Genomic DNA, 18,460 nt, shown 5'->3' on the forward strand with positions numbered 1-18,460 from the left:
TTCGCATATTTAGGTACCTAGCGAATGGCATAATAAAGGAGAATGGTTACCTCAACCTTTTTGAAGATCTCCACCATCTTGGGATCGAGCTCCATCTGCTTTCTGGACTTCCTAGCAAGGTGTGAAAATGGAATGCGAATGGCTTCTCTTGTAACTTCATCTTTCTTTGGTGCTCTATTCCCTGGTTGAGCTGCTTCTTCTTCAACCATCTCTTCTACTTCATCTTCCTCTTCAACATCCTCTACCTCAACAATGTCTTTAACTTGAATGTCTTCCTTTAAGCTTGGCTCCTCATGATTCTTCTCTTGCAGTGTGGTTCCGGACCTCAAAGTAATGGCATTAATTCCTCCCTTGGGATTGGGTAAAAGTTGAGAAGGAAGTGCACTGGAGTTTGAAGGTTGATTGTTGGGGGTAGCTAATGATTCCATCCGGGAGATGAGAGCTTGTATGGTGGAGCTAAGACCATTTATGGAAGAGTTAATTGTATTCTGAATGTCTTGTTGTCCTTGTGCAATAAAGCGAAGCATATCATTATTAGAGGAAGAAGGGGGGTATTTGAGGGGCCTGCTATTGGTTGTTCTGAGGCGCTTGGGACTGCCTTTGGTGAGGTGCTCGGTAAGGCTGGTTTTGGTTCTGCTGTCTGTTGTTGTTCCACCTCTGATTTCCTCCGTTGTCTCTGCCTCTTCGGTTGTAGTTGTCCCTCCATCCCTGGTTGGAGTTGTCTCTCCACCCTTGGCTGGAATTATCTCTCCATCCCTGGTTGGAGTTGTCTTGCCAACCTTGATTGTAGTTTCCACCTTGGTTATAATTGCCGCCTTGTTAATAGTATCCTTGATTCGGGCAGTCATAGAAATTATGGGTAGCTACCAAGGTGTTGTCTTCTTGTTGGAGCTGCGGGCACTCATCAGTGTAATGAGTATAGCAGGCATATATTCTGCACACTCTCTGAGGAACCAACTGTTGACACTGTTGTTGTAGGGGAGGCTGAGGTTGTTGTTGATTCAGCTGTAGCAGCTTCAGTATGTTGGTCATCTCTCCCAGACTCTGTGTGAGAGCAGCAGTCTCGCTACTAGAAAAAACTTCCGCAATAGCCTTGGGATGGTTGTTCCTGTGCTTTGCATTCCCGGTAGAATCAGCTAGATCGGTGATCAGTTGTCACACTTCTGTCGCCGTCTTGTACTTCTTCAGAGAGCCATTACTCATAGCATCTAGTGTAGTCTTGTCTTGAGGCTTCATGCCTTGTGTGAAATAGCTGATCAACACCAATTGGTCAATCTTGTGGTGGGTACATGATTCTAGGAGATTCCTGAAGCATTCTCAATACTCGTAAAGAGTCTCTGACTCGCCTTGGATAATGCAGGAAATTTCTTTCCTCAGTCTATCTGTAACTTCAGCTGGAAAGTATTTGTCCAGAAATTCCCTTCTGAGCAGATCCCAATTAGTAACAAATTCTTCAGGTTGAGTGTAGAACCACTCCATTGCCTTTCCTTCAAGAGAAAATGGGAAGGCATATAGCCAAATAGTAGTCTCATCTGCAACATGACACCTAGCAGTTGAGCAGGCTGTCTGAAAATCTCTAAGGTGCGTGATAGGCTCTTGAGCAGGTAAGCCATGAAACCTGGGTATTAGGTTAATTAGCGCAGTCTTCAGTTCAAAATCTGCAGACAGATTTGGATGACGTGCTTGATACGGTTGCAGTGTAAAGTCTGGAGCTCCTGCTTCCTGGAGAGTAATCCTTCTGGGCTCCTCCATATTATCTGCACGTAAATCAACAGAATCAGTAGAAGAGGAGCTTGTTTCTTCCTCAAATGGCGCTTCAAATTTTCTCTCAGGTAAGACTGGTGAATTGGTAGTAACCACTTCACCACCCTCAGAGGCTAACCAACGCCGAGCTCGCCTAATATGTGAAATAGTTCTTTCAATTTCAGGATCAAACGCGGCTAAGCTCGGATCAGGTAGTGAATGCGTCATTCAATGAAAGAAACATACAGCTCATGGTAATAAAATAAAATAAAATATGCAAATATGTAAATTAAAAATATTTACACCAACCAATAATTTAGCACACTATTGTAACTCCCTGGCAACGGCGCCAAAAATTGACGCGGGCGGAAAATTGCCAATTAAAAATTTATAATAAGAACAGCGTTGCAAGTACAGTTCTTAACTGATAAAAATTTTGCTTATCAATTTAAAAGGGTTGTCACAAATTTAGAATAAAAATACTGGGAGTAGAATTCCCAGGTCGTCCCCCAACGAGTTGACAAAAGAGTGCTATTTTATTGGTCAGAAATTTTTCCGAGAAATTTTAAGAGTTAGAGAACAGAAAAATAAATGATTGTAAATTAAAGTAATGAAAATTTAACAAGAGGTTTTATATATTTGAAATAAAAAGCCTTGACCGGGAGAAGATTAATTGGAAGTTCTATCCTTGTTGAATTTTCCCAAGTGTAATAGCAAGAGGTTGTTGTTTTCACTTAGTTAACCTTTACCGAATAAAGGAAAGTCAAGTAATTGAGCCAACTCTAATTCACAAGTCCTATTCCTCTCCTATAGAAGGATTAGCGTTAGTGACTAGAGAGCCAGCCAACAACTTCCAATTTCCAATCACACTTGAGTATTCCAACTCAAGGGTCTCCTTTTAATCAACTCCCAAGTCAAGTTGGGAGTCTACTCCATTGACATGAATGCCATTTTCATAAACCATAAAAGGGGATAAAAAGAAGACATGATAAACTGAATAAGATAATAACTGAAAATTAATAAAAGGTAAAAATAGTTATTTGCATTAATAAACTCCAAAATCAAAGATATCCATATGTAAATCTGAACAGGGTAAATGGGTGATTAAAAAGTAAGGGAATAAGGAAACAAACTAGAACAATGGAAACTTCAATGGAGGTAGTAACTCTTCTCAATATCCAAATCAAAAGCATAAAACTCTAAAACTATGAATGTGAAGAAAACCTAGAGGAAGTAGTATTTTCTCTCTAAGATTCAAAACTAAAACTAAAGACTATGCAAAAGTGAATGTGTGTTGAGTCTCTGCTTGTCCCCTGGCTCTAGTCTGTGTTTCTGGGCCGAAAAATGGGTCCAAACTCAGCCCAAAATCGCCCCAGCACCTTCTGTGATTTCTGCACGTAGCGCATGTCACACGTACGCGTCAGTCACGCGTACGCGTCAATGGTCTTCTTCGCGTGTCATGCGTACGCGTCAGGTATGCACACGCGGCGCTGTGCAACCTCGCTTATCACGCGTGCGCATCAGGTACGCGCACGTGTCGCTGTGAAAATCTCCAAATCACGCGCGCGCGTGAGCCATGCGTGCACGTCGATCCTCGCTGGTTATCTTTTTTATTTCTTGTGCTCCTTCCATTTTTGCAAGCTTTCTCTCCATCCTCTAAGCCATTCCTGCCCTATATAGCCTGAAAACACTTAGCACACAGATCACGGCATCGAATGGTATAAAGGGGGATTAAAATTCACAATTTAAAGGCTTAGGAAGCAAGTTTTTAACCATAAAACAAAATTGGGAAGTAATTGTAAAATCATGCAAATTGTATGAATAAGTGTGCAAAGACTTGAAAAAAACCACTCAATTGAGCACAAGATAAACCATAAAATAGTGGTTTATCACTCGTTTACAGTGTAAATAATTTAATCATGGTAATATCTCATTTACATTGTACCCAAATTGTATTAACACATATCTCATTTACAGATATGTTGAGCATATAAACTCCCACATATCACAGTTGAACCCGTTTTATGCATTTAAAATTTGACTTATCTCGTTTAGTTTATAAAGATATAATCATAATTGGATTTTTTACACTGTAAATGAGATAAGTAATAAGACATAAAAACATAAATTGTGTCCAAATTACATATACTTATAAATAAAATATTTAAAATATTTTATTTAAAAAATCCAAAAAGATGACTGATTGTACTATAAAATTCTACCTTGACAATAAATATCCAATTTCAATTCTAGAATGATACCTTGATACACATCGAAAGATGGAGACCTAAAAAATTGCTTTAAAACTGTTTAATGACAGACGTACTATGTACCAGCCCTTACTTTTTGAAATACAAAAGAAACTCTCCCACTTTTAACTTTGGCAAACAAATCAGTCTCTAGCTTTATTTTTCGTCAATGACAAATGGAAAATGATGACATGGAGACCTGAACTAGTACACATGGCAGTCAGATATCCACATGTGCATACAAGACAAATTAGTCCTTGGACCCTTTTACAAAACTACATCATGTTGGAGACTCTCCATTTTGAACCCTTAACCAATTCAACACATCTGCCTCGGCGAGCTTGCCTCCAAGAATGTCATCAAGCCCACTTCACCCATCCTCAATGAGGAACTTCTTGACCTCTCAAACACTTTTAGTGTCTTCTCCACCTGTAGCAATGACATCTCCGGTGAGCTCCAGCACCTCACATGCTTACTGTCGCTGGAATATGTCCAAAAGAGCAACAATATTGGCAACGGAGGTAACCAGGAACAAGAGACGGAGCTAGAGCCTTGCGTTGGGTTCTTGCAAAGGGAGAATTTCATGGAAAGAAGAAGCTTTATTGCCACCATAGTGGAGAGAGCAAAAGATCCGGAAGAAGAGAAGACGATTCTGCAAATGTTGAGGTGGGTGACGAGATTTTGGGTCTAGCCGGAGAACATGTCGAAGATAAGTTAAGGAGGTGAAGGGTGGGAGTGGAACCATTGGAGGAGAGGGTTGTAGAGATTAGAGAAAGAGAGCATGAGGGAAAGCATATAGGTTGGCATGCCTTTGGGTTTTGTTTCGTCCTTGAGGTAATAGCCGAAGTATGCTACCCTTTAGTAGACGTAGGTCTTCCTCTAGGAGAATTATACGTCGACCTCCATAGAACACGGTGAAGTGGGTGACAGAGAAAAAATCATCGGTAAAGAATTTCACAAAAATAATTGCGTTGCAAGTATAGATCTAAACCGACAATTAAACCTCAATCAAATTTAATTTGTTTGTCACCAAAGCAAACCCAATAAAAATAAACCGAAGTATTTAAACCTCGGGTAGTCTCTCAAGGAATTGCAGGAAAGTGTATTTATTATTGGTTATCAAAAAGTATCCTTTTGGGTTTTTAAATGTTGAACAAGGAATTTAAATGACAAGGAAATAAACTAACAATTAAGAAAAGCCCTAGCTAGGATTGAGAATCAGAATTCCTATCCTCATTATCAATGTCAATTATGATGGTAACTACCTTTTGCTTTCACTTAATTAACCTCTAACTATGAAGGAAAGTCAAGTGAGTAAAGTTAACTTAAGTTCACAAGTCCTAATCAAAGACTAGATTTAGTGAAGCTTAAGCCAACTAGCTAGTCACAATCACCAATCAACAAGAGACTTTGACAACTCAAGAGTCTCCAAATTATTCAATCCAAGCTAAGAACATAAAAAGCTAACTTAAAATCTAACCAAGCATTTTATCAAACACTTGGTGGGCATAAAATAAAAGCATAGAAGATTAACAAGGAATAATAAATCTAGAACCAACAATTGCAAATCAATGATAACAAATAACAGAAGAAGCAATAAACATAAAATACCTCAAATTGCATTAAAAGGGAAATCAAATCTAACATGAAGAATTCATAAACTAAATTGGCAACATAAAGTAATCAACAAAGGAAATAAATAAACTAGAATGCTAGAACAAATAAGAGTAGAAGAGAAACTAAATTAAAGCAAAGTAAAAATTTGAAATTGAGAAAAACTAAACCTAAAAACCCTAAAACCTAGAGAGAGGAGAGAGTCTTTCTCTCCAGAAAACTACATCTAAAACCTAGTGTGTGAATAATGAGATGTTGAATGAATGATTCCCCACTCTGCAGCCTCTAATTTGTGTTTTTGGGCTTGAAACTGGGCCAAAAATAGCCCAGAAATCGCCCCCAGTGAATTCTGATATCTGCAGCACGTGGCGCTCATCATGCGTACGCGTCAACCATGCGTACGCGTCGCTGAACGAAATCCTAGTCACGTGTACGCGTCATCCACGCATACGCGTCACCTAACTACAAGACAACTATGGCAAATTGCATATCATTTCGAAGCCCCAAATGTTAGCTTTCCAACACAACTAAAACCGCCTCATTTGGACCTCTGTAGCTCAAGTTATGATCGATTTAGTACGAAGAGGTCAGGATTGACAACTTAACAATTCCTTCAGTTTCTTGTGTTCCTTCCACTTTTTCATGCTTCCTTTCCATCCTCTAAGCCATTCCTACCCTATAAACCCTGAAAACACTTAACACACATATCACGGCATTGAATGGTAATAAGAGAGGATTAATAATTAGCAATTTTAAGGCCAAAGAAGCATGTTTTCAATCAAATCACAGAATTAGGAAGGAAAATATAAAACATACAATTTATATGCATAAGTGTAAGAATAATGGATAAAATCCACTCAATTTAGCATAAAATGTACCACGAAATAGTGGTGCATCAAATCTCCCTACACTTAAACATTAGCATGTCCTCATGCTAAGCTCAAGAGAAGCTATAAGAGAGTGAAGAGGGATGGTAGAATTTATGAAATGCAACCTATCTAAATGAATGCAACTAAATGCGAAATGCTTTTTCCTACTTGGTTAAAAGTAAATAAATCTTCCAAGGACAAATATGAACTAGATTTCACTAATTCAAATCGTAAAATGAAGTACACATAAACTTGCAAGAAGAAAGCTCGTGAAAGCCGGGAACAAAGAATCGAGCATCGAACCCTCACTGGAAGTGTATACACTCTAATCACTCAAGTGTTTAAGGTTCGATTCTCTCAATTATCTACTAAACTTGCTTTCTAAGGCTTTCTCTTCTTCTACCAATCAACAAAAATTTAATGCACAAATACACATATCAAGAGGTCTTTTAAAGATTGTAATGGGGTTAGGGTCAAGGTAGGATTGTATTTGGTCAAGTGGACTAAAATCTGAATCCTTAATTAACCCAAACTTCCCACCTAACTTAGGACAATCCATGTAATCACAATACAAAACTTAACTATCCATTAATCATATTTTTCACATATTCATGCATCCTAATTTGAGTACAGTACATATGCATTGCTATCACCATTTACTTTGGGGCATTTTGTCTCCTTTTTATTATTTGCTCTTTTTCTTTTCTTTTTCTCCTTTTTTTTATTTTTCTTTTCTTTTCTTTTGTTTTCCTCAATGCATATGATTAAATTATTGAATGCAATAATATGTGCTCAATTATTGTTTTGCACATTTTCACAGGAATATGGAACACCCAATTCTCAAACCAAATATTGGCAAACCCAACTTTTCCATACTTAAATCATGAATACTCTCACTAGTCTAAGCTAACTAAGGATTCAAATTAAGGACATTATTGTTTTCCGCTTAGAGTTAGTGATGAGCTAAAGTAAAGAATAAATGGGGTTAAAAGGCTCAACATTGGTTTACAAAGGATAATGAAAAGGTTAAGGCCATATGGGTATGTAAGCTCAGTGAAACAAGGCCTCAATCATATAAGTGCATGCATACATCAAACAATAGAAATATAGAATTAAGCAAGACAAATATCACAATTTTAGAAAGAATAACACACACTAAAAACAAAGTATTGATTGCTAAAATGCAACCAATCAAATAAGCTCAAAAATCTCACAGGTTTTGTGTGTTTGAGCTCTAAAACCATGTTCCAAAATAAAATTCTTCAAACAAGTTTAACAAAAATTTTAATTCAAATTAGTGAAATGCTATAAAATAATTTCTTGGAAAAGAAAATATTACTTCAACCAAATAGTGGTAAAATATGTACAAAATCAAACAAACATGCAATCAAACATGCAAATGTAACAGCTAATTTAACAAAGAAAATTAAACATTGGTGTTGAGAAGGAAATAACTAACCCACGGAAGTCGGTATCGACCTCCCCACACTTAAATATTGCACCGTCCTCGGTGCATGCAAAGATGTGCATGTGGACGGGTGGCTACAACTGATACTTTTCTCCAAAGGCTGTGCAGATGGACTTGTCTGTTACCTCATTGAGAAGCTTTTCCTTTCCCTTCTCGGTGGCCATCCTGAAAGAAGAGAAAAAGAAAGAAAAGTAACCCAGAAACAAAGATAAGAAACAAATAAAATATGGGTGGGTTAATGCAAAATAATGAGGGTCTCAACTACATGGTAGCTACAACATGCAAGTGAGAAAACAGTAGAAGCAAATGGCATATCAATAGTGCGAAAATTGCAACAATAGGGGAGAGATAGTGGGTAATGAAAGACAATATAAGTTCATATCAATGCAAGGAAATATAAGTATCATAAAGAAGTAGCATTGACCTATAAATAATATCACCCAATAATATAAAACAGGTCACGAAGCACCAAAATAATGCAAGAAATGATGCAACAGTAGAATAAGAACATTTAACACCAATGGTAAAATGATAAAGTTAGAAAAGAAAATAAAACATGCACAAGATTAAAATACAATGAATGAAAGTATGCAAATAAATTAAGTAAAATAGAATGAAAGAGAATAAGGATGAGAAGTTAAAGAAATGAAGAAGAAGAAAGTAAGAAAGGAGGAATAAAGAAGAAGAAATAATAAGAGAACAAGAAACGGGCGCGACGCGTGCGCATGCATCACGCGTGCACATGAAAACTGAAATAGCCATGCGACGCGTAAGCGTAGACCACGCGTACGGGTGGATGGCAAAAATGCATTCTAACGCGTGAGCATCGGTTATGCGTACGCGTGACTACTCGCACGCTTCCAGCACAGTGGGTAGATGAAGATGTAAAAAGTAGAGTGTCAAGGTTTAGTGATGTAGAATCTGTTATTGTGTTGGGATCAGATGTATAGGTGAAAGAAGGAGAAGAGGTAAAAATATAGTTTCTGCCATGTGAGGAAAGGGATCGTGTTTTTGAGAAACGAGATGATTGGTCATATTTTTATTTGTATAGTTGCTTATTGACTGAGTTGGGTGTGAGACTCCCGTTTATCGACTTTCAATATGGAGTGCTATACTGGCTGAACTGTTCTTTGACTTAATTACACCCTAATTCCTAGGGTTTCGTTAGGGCTTTCAGAACCTGATGAATATTTTGGAGCGCCCTCCTTCATTGAGACTCTTTTTCTGTTTGTTTCAGGCTAAAGGGGTTAGGAGAGGGTTATGGGTAAACTTAAGCAGTCATCCGAGGAGGTCTATATTCGGACTATACAAGTCCTTGTTCAAGGATTTTAAGGTAATGTTTGTGAAGGTGAGAGTGTCATGGATGAATTTTCTTTTTATGTGAATGAGTTCTTGGAGGAGAGGTTTCCTCTTTTCTGGTCATCTGAACCTAATCAAATCTTGGATGTGAAGGATAGATGTACAGATGATGAGTTGGTAATAGAGTTCTTGGTGTCTGAAATGTCTATAAGGTATTATCTGTTAGTGAAATGTTAAAGCTTGAAAGTGATAAACAAGCAATGTTGGACCACATAGATAATGATAGATTTTTGTGAAATTTTATTTGATAATGAGGTAAAGAATTTATTGGTTTCTTTCGATTGTGATGTAGGTGATAAGGTGTCAACCATAACCACGGCTGGACTAAAAGCGTTTCTGAATCGGAAGAAGAAGAATGAGAAGGAAGGGTCAACTACTATCATAGAGAAGGAATCTAGAGCGGAGGTCGTGTAATCAAAGTTGATATCGAGGCCTAAGAGAAAGAGGGGGATTGCAGCTATAAGGAAAAAGTCGGTTGAGCTTATTAACATTAAGGATGGTGATGAACCAAATCTGGAAGAAGTGAAGGCGTCGTATGCTTCGCAAAAAATGCTTCATGGTTATGCCGAGGATGATAGTGTGAGATCACTGTAGTTCGAGCTATTTTCTTTTATGACGCTTGCCAATCAATTTGATCAATTCCCTTCTGATGTGAGTTTGGTCAATGAAGTTGGATCTATGGGTGTTAGTCATTATCTACATGTATGAGTTTTTGTTTTAATATATGTTTTAAGTGGTTATAGGCTTAGCTAATATTGACATATGTGTTGTAGGTGATTGGTGCTTGTCTGGTTGCTATAGGTCATACCCAGGAGTTGTCTTTAGAGAAAAAGAAGAAAGATGCTATATCGATGGAAGAGCTGATGACCACAGTAAAGGAAAAAGAAAATAGTGTTAACGAGTTTACTTCCTCTTTGAAGTCTAAAGAGACGAAATTGATGAATGTGAAGGTTCAACAGCAAAACTTAGAAGATAATATTAGGGATCTGAGTTCTAAGAAAGATAGGCTAGCTACTCAGATCCGAAAGTTGAAAACCGAGGTCTATGACTCTTTTGCGCAAGGATTTGATCGAGCTGTTGCCCAGAATAAGGCAGTTTGCCCAAAGATAAATGTGGAAAAGCTGGATGTCACCAAAGTTTTGTTGAATAGAGATCTCGTTGATGACGATACTATGCGTGAGGGTGAAGGCAAAAGCTTGGATGTTGCCGAGAAGAAAGAATGATATGGTGATAGGTTGAATATAAGACTTTTGTATTTTCGTTGCTTTTGCTATGTATCCGATTTATATAGGTTTGTTTTTGTGATATGAACATGAGCTGAGTATGAAGCTCGATTAGTTTGATTTGTTTGGTTTGCGACAATTTGATATAGAGTTTAGTTGATAAATTGCTTTAGGTTGATTTTGATGTTTGGCGCTTATTGATAAGAAAAGTGGAAATGATAAAAAAATAAGTATGTGATGTATAAAATATTGAGTAAAAGTAACATGGAATTAATTTCGCAAGTGTCCGGCCTCATTAAAATCTCTCTGAGCAAAAGCCATTGTGGGAAAAAAACTCATGAGTAGGAAAAGGAGTACCTTCATTCGCCAAGCTTACATTATTAACTTTGATACAATTTTAGTGAAGAGATGTTCCAAGTATCCAGACAATGTTTCTGCTTAAGATTTGAAGTGTGTAAGCCCCATTTTTGAGGACTTTTGTGATTCGATATGGCCCCTCCTAAGTTGCGATTAGCTTGCCGTGTCTAGATGGTTTCCACGCGTCTTCTATTCGCCTGAGAACAAGGTCACTGTGTTGGAATTCTCTGAGAATGACATTCTTATTGTATTTCTGTTTTATAAGTTGTTGCATTGCTTTTTGTCTTAGGGTGGCCTCCTCTCTAACTCCTTAGAGCAGATCAAGCTCAGGAGATCGGACCTTCATGTTCCTATGATTGTCATATAACTCGGTTCTTAACAAGGAATGTGCAATCTCCACGGGGATCATTGCTTCGGTGCCGTATACCAACCGGAACGGGGTTTCACCAATGGTGGAATGCACAGTTGTGTTATAACTCCATAGTATTTCAGGGATAAGTTTTGCACATTGCCCTTTGGCATCGGCGAACTTTTTCCTTAAGGCTTGTAGCATAATTCTATTAGCTTCTTCTGCTTGTCCATTTATTTGTGGATGTTCAATGGAATTGAAATGGTGTTTAATGTTAAAATTCAGTAGAAAAATAGAGATATTAGTATTAGTGAATTGCCAACCATTATCAGAGACGATTTCACTAGGAATACCAAAGCAACATATAATGTGTTTCCATAAGAATGATTGTACCTTTTCTGTTGTTATTCTAGCGAGTGGTTAAGCTTCAATCCACTTGAAAAAATAATCTGTTGACACCAATAAGAACTTTACTTGTCCTGGTGCTATCAGAAAAGCTCTGAGGATAATGGTGTGTGGATAATGGTGGCATGTTTCTGGCAATAGTCACATTTTTGTACCACAAGGATGCAATCTGTCTTTATCGAGGGCAATAGTACCTTGCACGCAAAATTTTGGCTGCTAAACTTTGTCCACCGATGTGGCTCCCGTACACCCCTTCATGGACTTCAGACATTGCTAGATAGAATCCTCTTTATTGAGGCATTTAAGTAGTGGACGTGAAAATTCCCTTCTATATAGGTCATTGCCTATAATTGTATAAAAGCTTGCCCTTCTTTGAACAACCTTGGGTTGTTTTCGGTGTTTGGAATGATTCCTTCTCGGATGTACTTAATAAAAGGCGACCTCCAATCTTCGTCCTGTATGACACTTAATACACAAGTTAGGCTTACGCTAGGTCTCTCTAGCGTCAGTTCAGATAAGGTTGGTGACTGTAAGTGCTTTCTAGTAGTTGCTAATTTAGATAAGGTGTTAGCTCTACTGTTGTGCTCTCTAGTTATGTGAATAATCTCAAATAGGGTAAATTTTGAAATGAGTTTTTGTGCTACGATCCAATATTTTTCAAGTAAAGATTCTCATACATGGAAAGTTTCATTTATCTGTTGGACAACCAATAAGGAGTCACAGTAGACTTTTAAGTGAGTAATATCCAAGTTGTGTGCTAGTTTGAGTCCTGCAAGTAGGGCCTCGTATTCTGCTTGGTTATTGCTTGCAGGGAAAGAAAATTGCAATGATTGTTTGACTACCATGTCTACATCGTCGAAAAAGATCCCTGCTCCACAACCTTTGCTATTTGATGCGCCGTCTACATGCAAGCTCCAAATGGGTGTCCCGATTTGCAAGTTAGGACCAGTGAATACTGATATGAAATCAGCCAATACTTGGGATTTCAAAGCCATTCTGGGTTGATATTGTACGTCAAATTCGGAGAGTTCAATGGACCATTTGATGAGTCTGCCCGCTATCTCTGGTTTAGTTAAAATTTTCCGAAGTGGTTGGTCAGTTCGAACTATAATAGTGTGGCTCTGAAAGTAGTGTCACAATTGCCTGGCTGTGGTCATCAATGCTAGTGCTAGTTGTTCCACCTTTGGATACCTTTGCTCGGCTAGTTGTAGGATTTTACTGACGAAAAATACCGGTCTTTACGCTTTACCTATTTTTATAATAAGGGACGAGCTTATAGCATGGTTAGAAACAGATAAATATAAATATAAAGGTTTACCATTCTCAGGTCTGTGAAGTCTTGGAGGTGCTACTAGGATTGCTTTCAGCTCTTGGAAAGACTTTTAACAATTCTTGTTCCATTGAAATTGTTTACCCTTACTTACTGTTTGGAAAAAAATGGTAAGATCGGTTTGCGATTGCTGGAATCGTGACAGTGCAGCTAATCGTCTTGTTAATTGTTAAACTTCCTTGATGTTCTTTGAAATTGTCATTTGGAGAATGACACTGAACTTCTTTGGATTTGCTTCAATACCTTGGAAAGTTAACATGAAACCGAAGAATTTTCCTCCTTGAACACAGAATGCACATTTTTCAGGATTCAATCACATGTTGTAACGTCAGAGCTAACTAAATATCTTGGTCATGTCTGAGCAATGTGACTCTCCATGTGGCGTTTTTGCCACCATGTCGTCTACATAGACCTCAAGATTCTATCCAATCTGCCATTGGAGAACTTTGGCCATTAAGCGCTGGTATGTTGCACCTGCGTTCTTAAGGCCAAATGACATGACCTTATAGCAAAAATTACCAAATTAAGTGATAAAAACTGTTTTATCTTGATCATCGGGATGCATTAGGACTTGGTTATAGTCAAAATATGCATCCATGAAGCTCAAGCTATTAAAACCAGATGTATTGTCCACGAGCTTATCAATACGTGGTAAGGGATATGCATCTTTAGGGCATGATTTATTGAGGTTAGTAAAGTCGACGCACATGCGCTATTTACCTTAGATTTTTTCTTACCATTACCATGTTTGATAGCCAGATTGTGAACCTGATTTCTTGGATAAAACCTGCAGCAAGTAATTTCATGGTTTTTTCTAGCAACACTGCATTCTTATCTGTTCGCATGTTGTGCTTTTTCTGTGCTATAGGTATGATGGCAGGATCAATTGCTAATTTGTGGCTTATGATATTGGGATCAATGCTCAGCATGTCCGCTGGAATCCATGCAAAAAGGTCGATGTTGTTTCTCAACAAGAAGATTAATTGTAGCCGAGCATCTGCTGAAAGAGCATGACCAACATATGTAAAGTAATTTGTATTATTGGTTAGTGGTACCTTTTCAACATCATCCATTGGAAGAGTTCTTTCTCAGAGGTCCGACCGTGGGTCCAGTTCAGACAGCAACGATAGTTCTTCCGAGTTATACACTGCATGCACGTGTTCAAGGGGGTTATGTTTGACCGAGCTTTGTTTGAGGCTTGCATTGTAACACTTTTGAGCTTCTTTATGGCTAGCGTATACTGTTGCGATTAAGTCATCCTGCACATGAAACTTAACACACAGATGCACGGTGGGTACTATTGAACCAAAAGAATTCAAAGACGGTCTACCAAGAATAATATTATATGGACTAGTGCAATCTACCACTAAATATTAAATGTCTACCATCTTTGATTGAGGGTAATCACCCATCGTAGTTTTTACCAAACATACCTTAGGACATACACCCTTTCTCTAGAGAACCCTACTAATTCCCTAGATGAGGCTGCATGGCCTTGTCACATAATTTCATTTTTTGAAAAGTAGATTAGAATAAAACATCGGTACTACTACTTGGGTCTAATAAGACCTTTCTTACCAATAGGTCACCAACTTGGATAGAGATTACTATAGGATCGTCAAGGTTCAGACTTTGGGAACAAAAGTCAAATTCAGTAAAGGTTATCGCCATTGTGCCGAGGTTTGCCATTTTTGTGTTAATGGTTCCTTCAACTGCCAACATAGTTCGGTAATTTCGTTTCCTGACTGCATTTGTAGTGCCACCACCTGCAAAACCTCCTGAAATACAATTTAAGATTGATGATTTATTGGGGTTGTAGTGGTTGATTGGAGCCCATCCATTTGTTCTTGTCTTTGCCTGTGGAAGGTTGATGATTTGTTTCCTGCGTGAGTTGAAACGAAGGTTCCTCCTTTCGTATTCATCATCCATTCACATACTTGTCCAGAAGTCCTTACCGAGCTAATCTTTCTAACAAGTCCTTTACTACAATGCACTCATCGGTCATATGGCCGAATTTTTTATGGAGGGCACGGTGTTGTCTTATCCACATACTTTTGGTCTTGATATGTCCCCACTCTGTTTGGTGGTTTGATCATTTTAGCATGAAGAATATCTTTTATGATACCTTCTCGTTTGGTGTTGAACTGAGTGTAGGTATCGAACTTGGGAGTTAGTTTGAATGGCTTCTTGACGTCTTTATTATTGTGGACTCTATGATGCCTTTCCTCTTCTCGTCGAGGTTGTTGTTTCTCTGATCTCTGAGCTTCACGAAACTCCTCAATCTCCATTTGATCTATAGCATTTTCTCGGAATTCTGTTAAAGTCTTCGACTTGGTCACCGCTATGGTTTCTTGAAACTTTTCCGGACGTAGTCCACTTTTTAGTGCATGTAGATGCACGGTGGGGTTAAGATCAGGTATCTCTAATTCTCTATAGCCGGTTTCGCGAACCTTGTCACATAATCCTTCAAGCTTTCATGATGTCCTTGTTTAATAGTGCTAAGATAATCCGAGCCACGCACATATTTTTTAGGCAGCGAAATGGTTATTAAAGGCTTCGGCTAACTCTTCAAAACTCGAAATGGAACCTGCAGGCAAACCGAAAAACCATAATAAAGCAACACTATCTAAAAAAGTTGGAAAAAATCGGCAAAGTATAGGATCAGAGGCACTATTCAAAAACATCATCGATTGGAATTTGGTGACATGGATGTGGGGATCACCCAACCCCTCATACGTCTCCTTGGGCTGTGTGTCCGAGGAGTGCTTGCCATTCTAGTCGAGGTTGTTTGTGTTCTTTCGAGTTCCTTCCTCCTGTTTGTCATTTTGACGTTAAGCTAGGAGTTCTGCGTTTTTAGCTAGTAGCTCGGATTGTGATAGTTGTGGAACTCCATTCTCAACCATCACAATAGCACCTATAAAAGGAAAATAAAAATAAGAGGACATAAACAATAACAGTGGGGTTAGATGTATTTTCTGGCCCATGATGGGAGCCAAATATTCCGTCCTTGAAGTAATAGCTGAAGTATGTTGCCCTTCAATAGACATAGGTCTTCCTCTAGGTGAATTATACGTCGACCTCCACAGAACACGACGAGGTGCGTACCTACAAAAAGTACTCTGACGCTCAAGTCAGTGCAATAAATATCAAGTACAATAATAATATCTAAATCTTGCTCTTTATATGTTTTTTATGTTCTACCCCTTTCTGTTCGTTCTTCCTTCCTTATATAATGAGTAAAGGTGAGCTTGCTCGCATGGTTTTGATTGTTCGAGATATTCGTTGAAGATCTTTTGTAACTTTCTCTTTTGTATTTGATTTTCCATTATGCTTCAGCGTAGTTTGAACGAGTCTACTGCCAGTTTACTCGGTTGTTTAGTTATACGTGATATAGCTGTTAACATTGTGGCCGAGTTTTTAGGGATCTGTGGCCGAGGTATAGTGGCCAGCTCAAGTTTAAAATGGAGCGTCTCTAAAAACAACGTAGTTTTATAACAAGGCCTAGGAACTAATTTGTTTTGTTTGCACATGTGGACAACTGATTGCCACGTATGCTAGTTTAGGCCTTCATATCAGTATTTTCTGTTTGTCATCGACGGAGAAACAAAGCCAGGAACTGTTTATCTACCAAAATTACAAGTGGAGAAGTTTTTGTGTATTTCAAAAGTTAGAGGACTAAAATGTCTTATTCTAAAAAGTAAAAACCTCAAAAACTTATCTGGGTAATTATTCTATATACAAAGAAAGAGTTCATTGTCTAAAAGATGCATTAAAATTCTTTTTAAGGTAAAAAAGAAAAGTAAAGAAAAAAGTTATTCATTATAGCTCATCTCATTATAGTTCAACTAAGCAGAGTACAAACGCAACAAAATTGTCGTAGCTGTTATCATCTTTCACTCTAAAGAAATGCAAGTCGTCTAACAGTTTCAAAACAAAATGAGGGGAAGAGAAAGGAATATGGAATGAATATGAGAGATTGATGAGGAGAATGAAGCTTCATTGCCATTTTTCTATGTACTTAACACATATTTTGCAGAAATGAACAGATAATTGATAAATCACTGGTTAGATGATTTCCAACAGAAGGAGCCGAACGCAAAAAACCTTTCGACATTCCAATCACTTGGCAGAAGGCACGGTGCATAGTAACCCATGTCCAGGATTATGCTCTAGAGGATACATGGTTGTGCTCTTCACATACCTCATATGATCCTGTGCTGCCTTTCTGAGCTTTGAAATTGTATCTGGATTTCTTTTAACTTGCCTCTTAATAATGGAACATGCACTCAATGGATTTCCAGATCCTGCTCCAACTCTCCTGCAGAAATCACAAAATCAAGAAAATCACACTAGTCAGTATAATCAGTCTCCATTCACAATGTCAACCTCAACATTTCTACTGTAAAAGATATGCAATATGTCTCTTTCTAGAGAATTGCAGGAGGTAATCATGATGAATATAAAGTATATAAAATTTAGATTTATTATCCCCAACTTCTCTACTCATAATATGGTCAACAAAATACTAATTTATCCTTGAGAAATGCAGAATCTACAAAGAAATGTTCCTAACAGCATTTCTAACACCTTAACAAAGAAATATGGGAATTTTAGGGCTCTATAATTAATGGATTGGAGAGTGATTAAAGAGCCCAACTTTTTTTTGTTAGTGTGTTAGGCATCTTGTTTGGCACATTTGTATGATACAACATTACTCATTATCTATTTGGAACAAGCTACTTTCATCTTTTTCATAAGAGCACATGCCAATATATCATAAAATACATGCCACTACAATTATACATCAAGACCCCTGAGAAGAGAGGATAAATATTAGGAAAAATTAAAATATATCATTTACCCCAATAACTTCTCTGAGGCAATCCTGGCATCCCTTATCATGTGGTTGCTTGGAACCCATTTTACAACACGGTTTGGATCAGCTCGCATGGGAGAATGGATTTTGATAAGCTTTGACAATGGAAACATGTAGATAAAGTCAAGATTTGAAAAACATAAAACAAAGGTGATCATGCTCTCAGCACCAACAAGCACGAAGTGAACATTTAACATAATAATGAGGAAATTCCAAGGTTTCCGTGGCACCAAAGGAAAGTCATTACTCATTAGCATGAGTTGAGCAAAAGACCTCAACAATGTCAAAACATCATCTCATAGTAGTAAAATTTATAAATTCTAAGTTAATTCCATGTGCAGTAACAAGTATATTATACTTACTCCCAAGCATTCCATCATTTGGTAGTAAGCTCTACCGTGCAATGGGGTATGGCCTTGACGAGATTCAGAGAAATATCTTGTCCTACAAAATAAAAAAGGAAGACTTTTGCTCAAGAATTCATATAAATAGGAAAGATACATTAACCGTAATATAATTGCCAAAAGAAAATATTATACCATTCTTTATACCCAGGATCCACAGTGAAACCATACATATCCACTGAATCACACATAGAGAGTGCAAATTCAAGAGCCT

The 18,460-nt window shown here is 37.8% G+C and overlaps 1 protein-coding gene across 1 annotated transcript in view; it reads right to left on the reverse strand.

The window, feature by feature from the left end:
- The window catches only part of LOC107630851 (sialyltransferase-like protein 2), a 4,869-nt gene continuing 3,175 nt past the window's right edge, over positions 16,767-18,460 (reverse strand). Inside the window, 4 exon segments of the mRNA XM_016334115.2 lie at positions 16,767-17,284; positions 17,828-17,937; positions 18,205-18,286; positions 18,382-18,458. Of these exon segments, the coding sequence (XP_016189601.1) occupies positions 17,086-17,284; positions 17,828-17,937; positions 18,205-18,286; positions 18,382-18,458 (468 nt within the window). The 3' untranslated portion in view covers positions 16,767-17,085.

The sequence above is a fragment of the Arachis ipaensis genome, chromosome B03 (genome assembly GCF_000816755.2).
Source record: "Arachis ipaensis cultivar K30076 chromosome B03, Araip1.1, whole genome shotgun sequence".
NCBI lineage: Eukaryota > Viridiplantae > Streptophyta > Magnoliopsida > Fabales > Fabaceae > Arachis > Arachis ipaensis.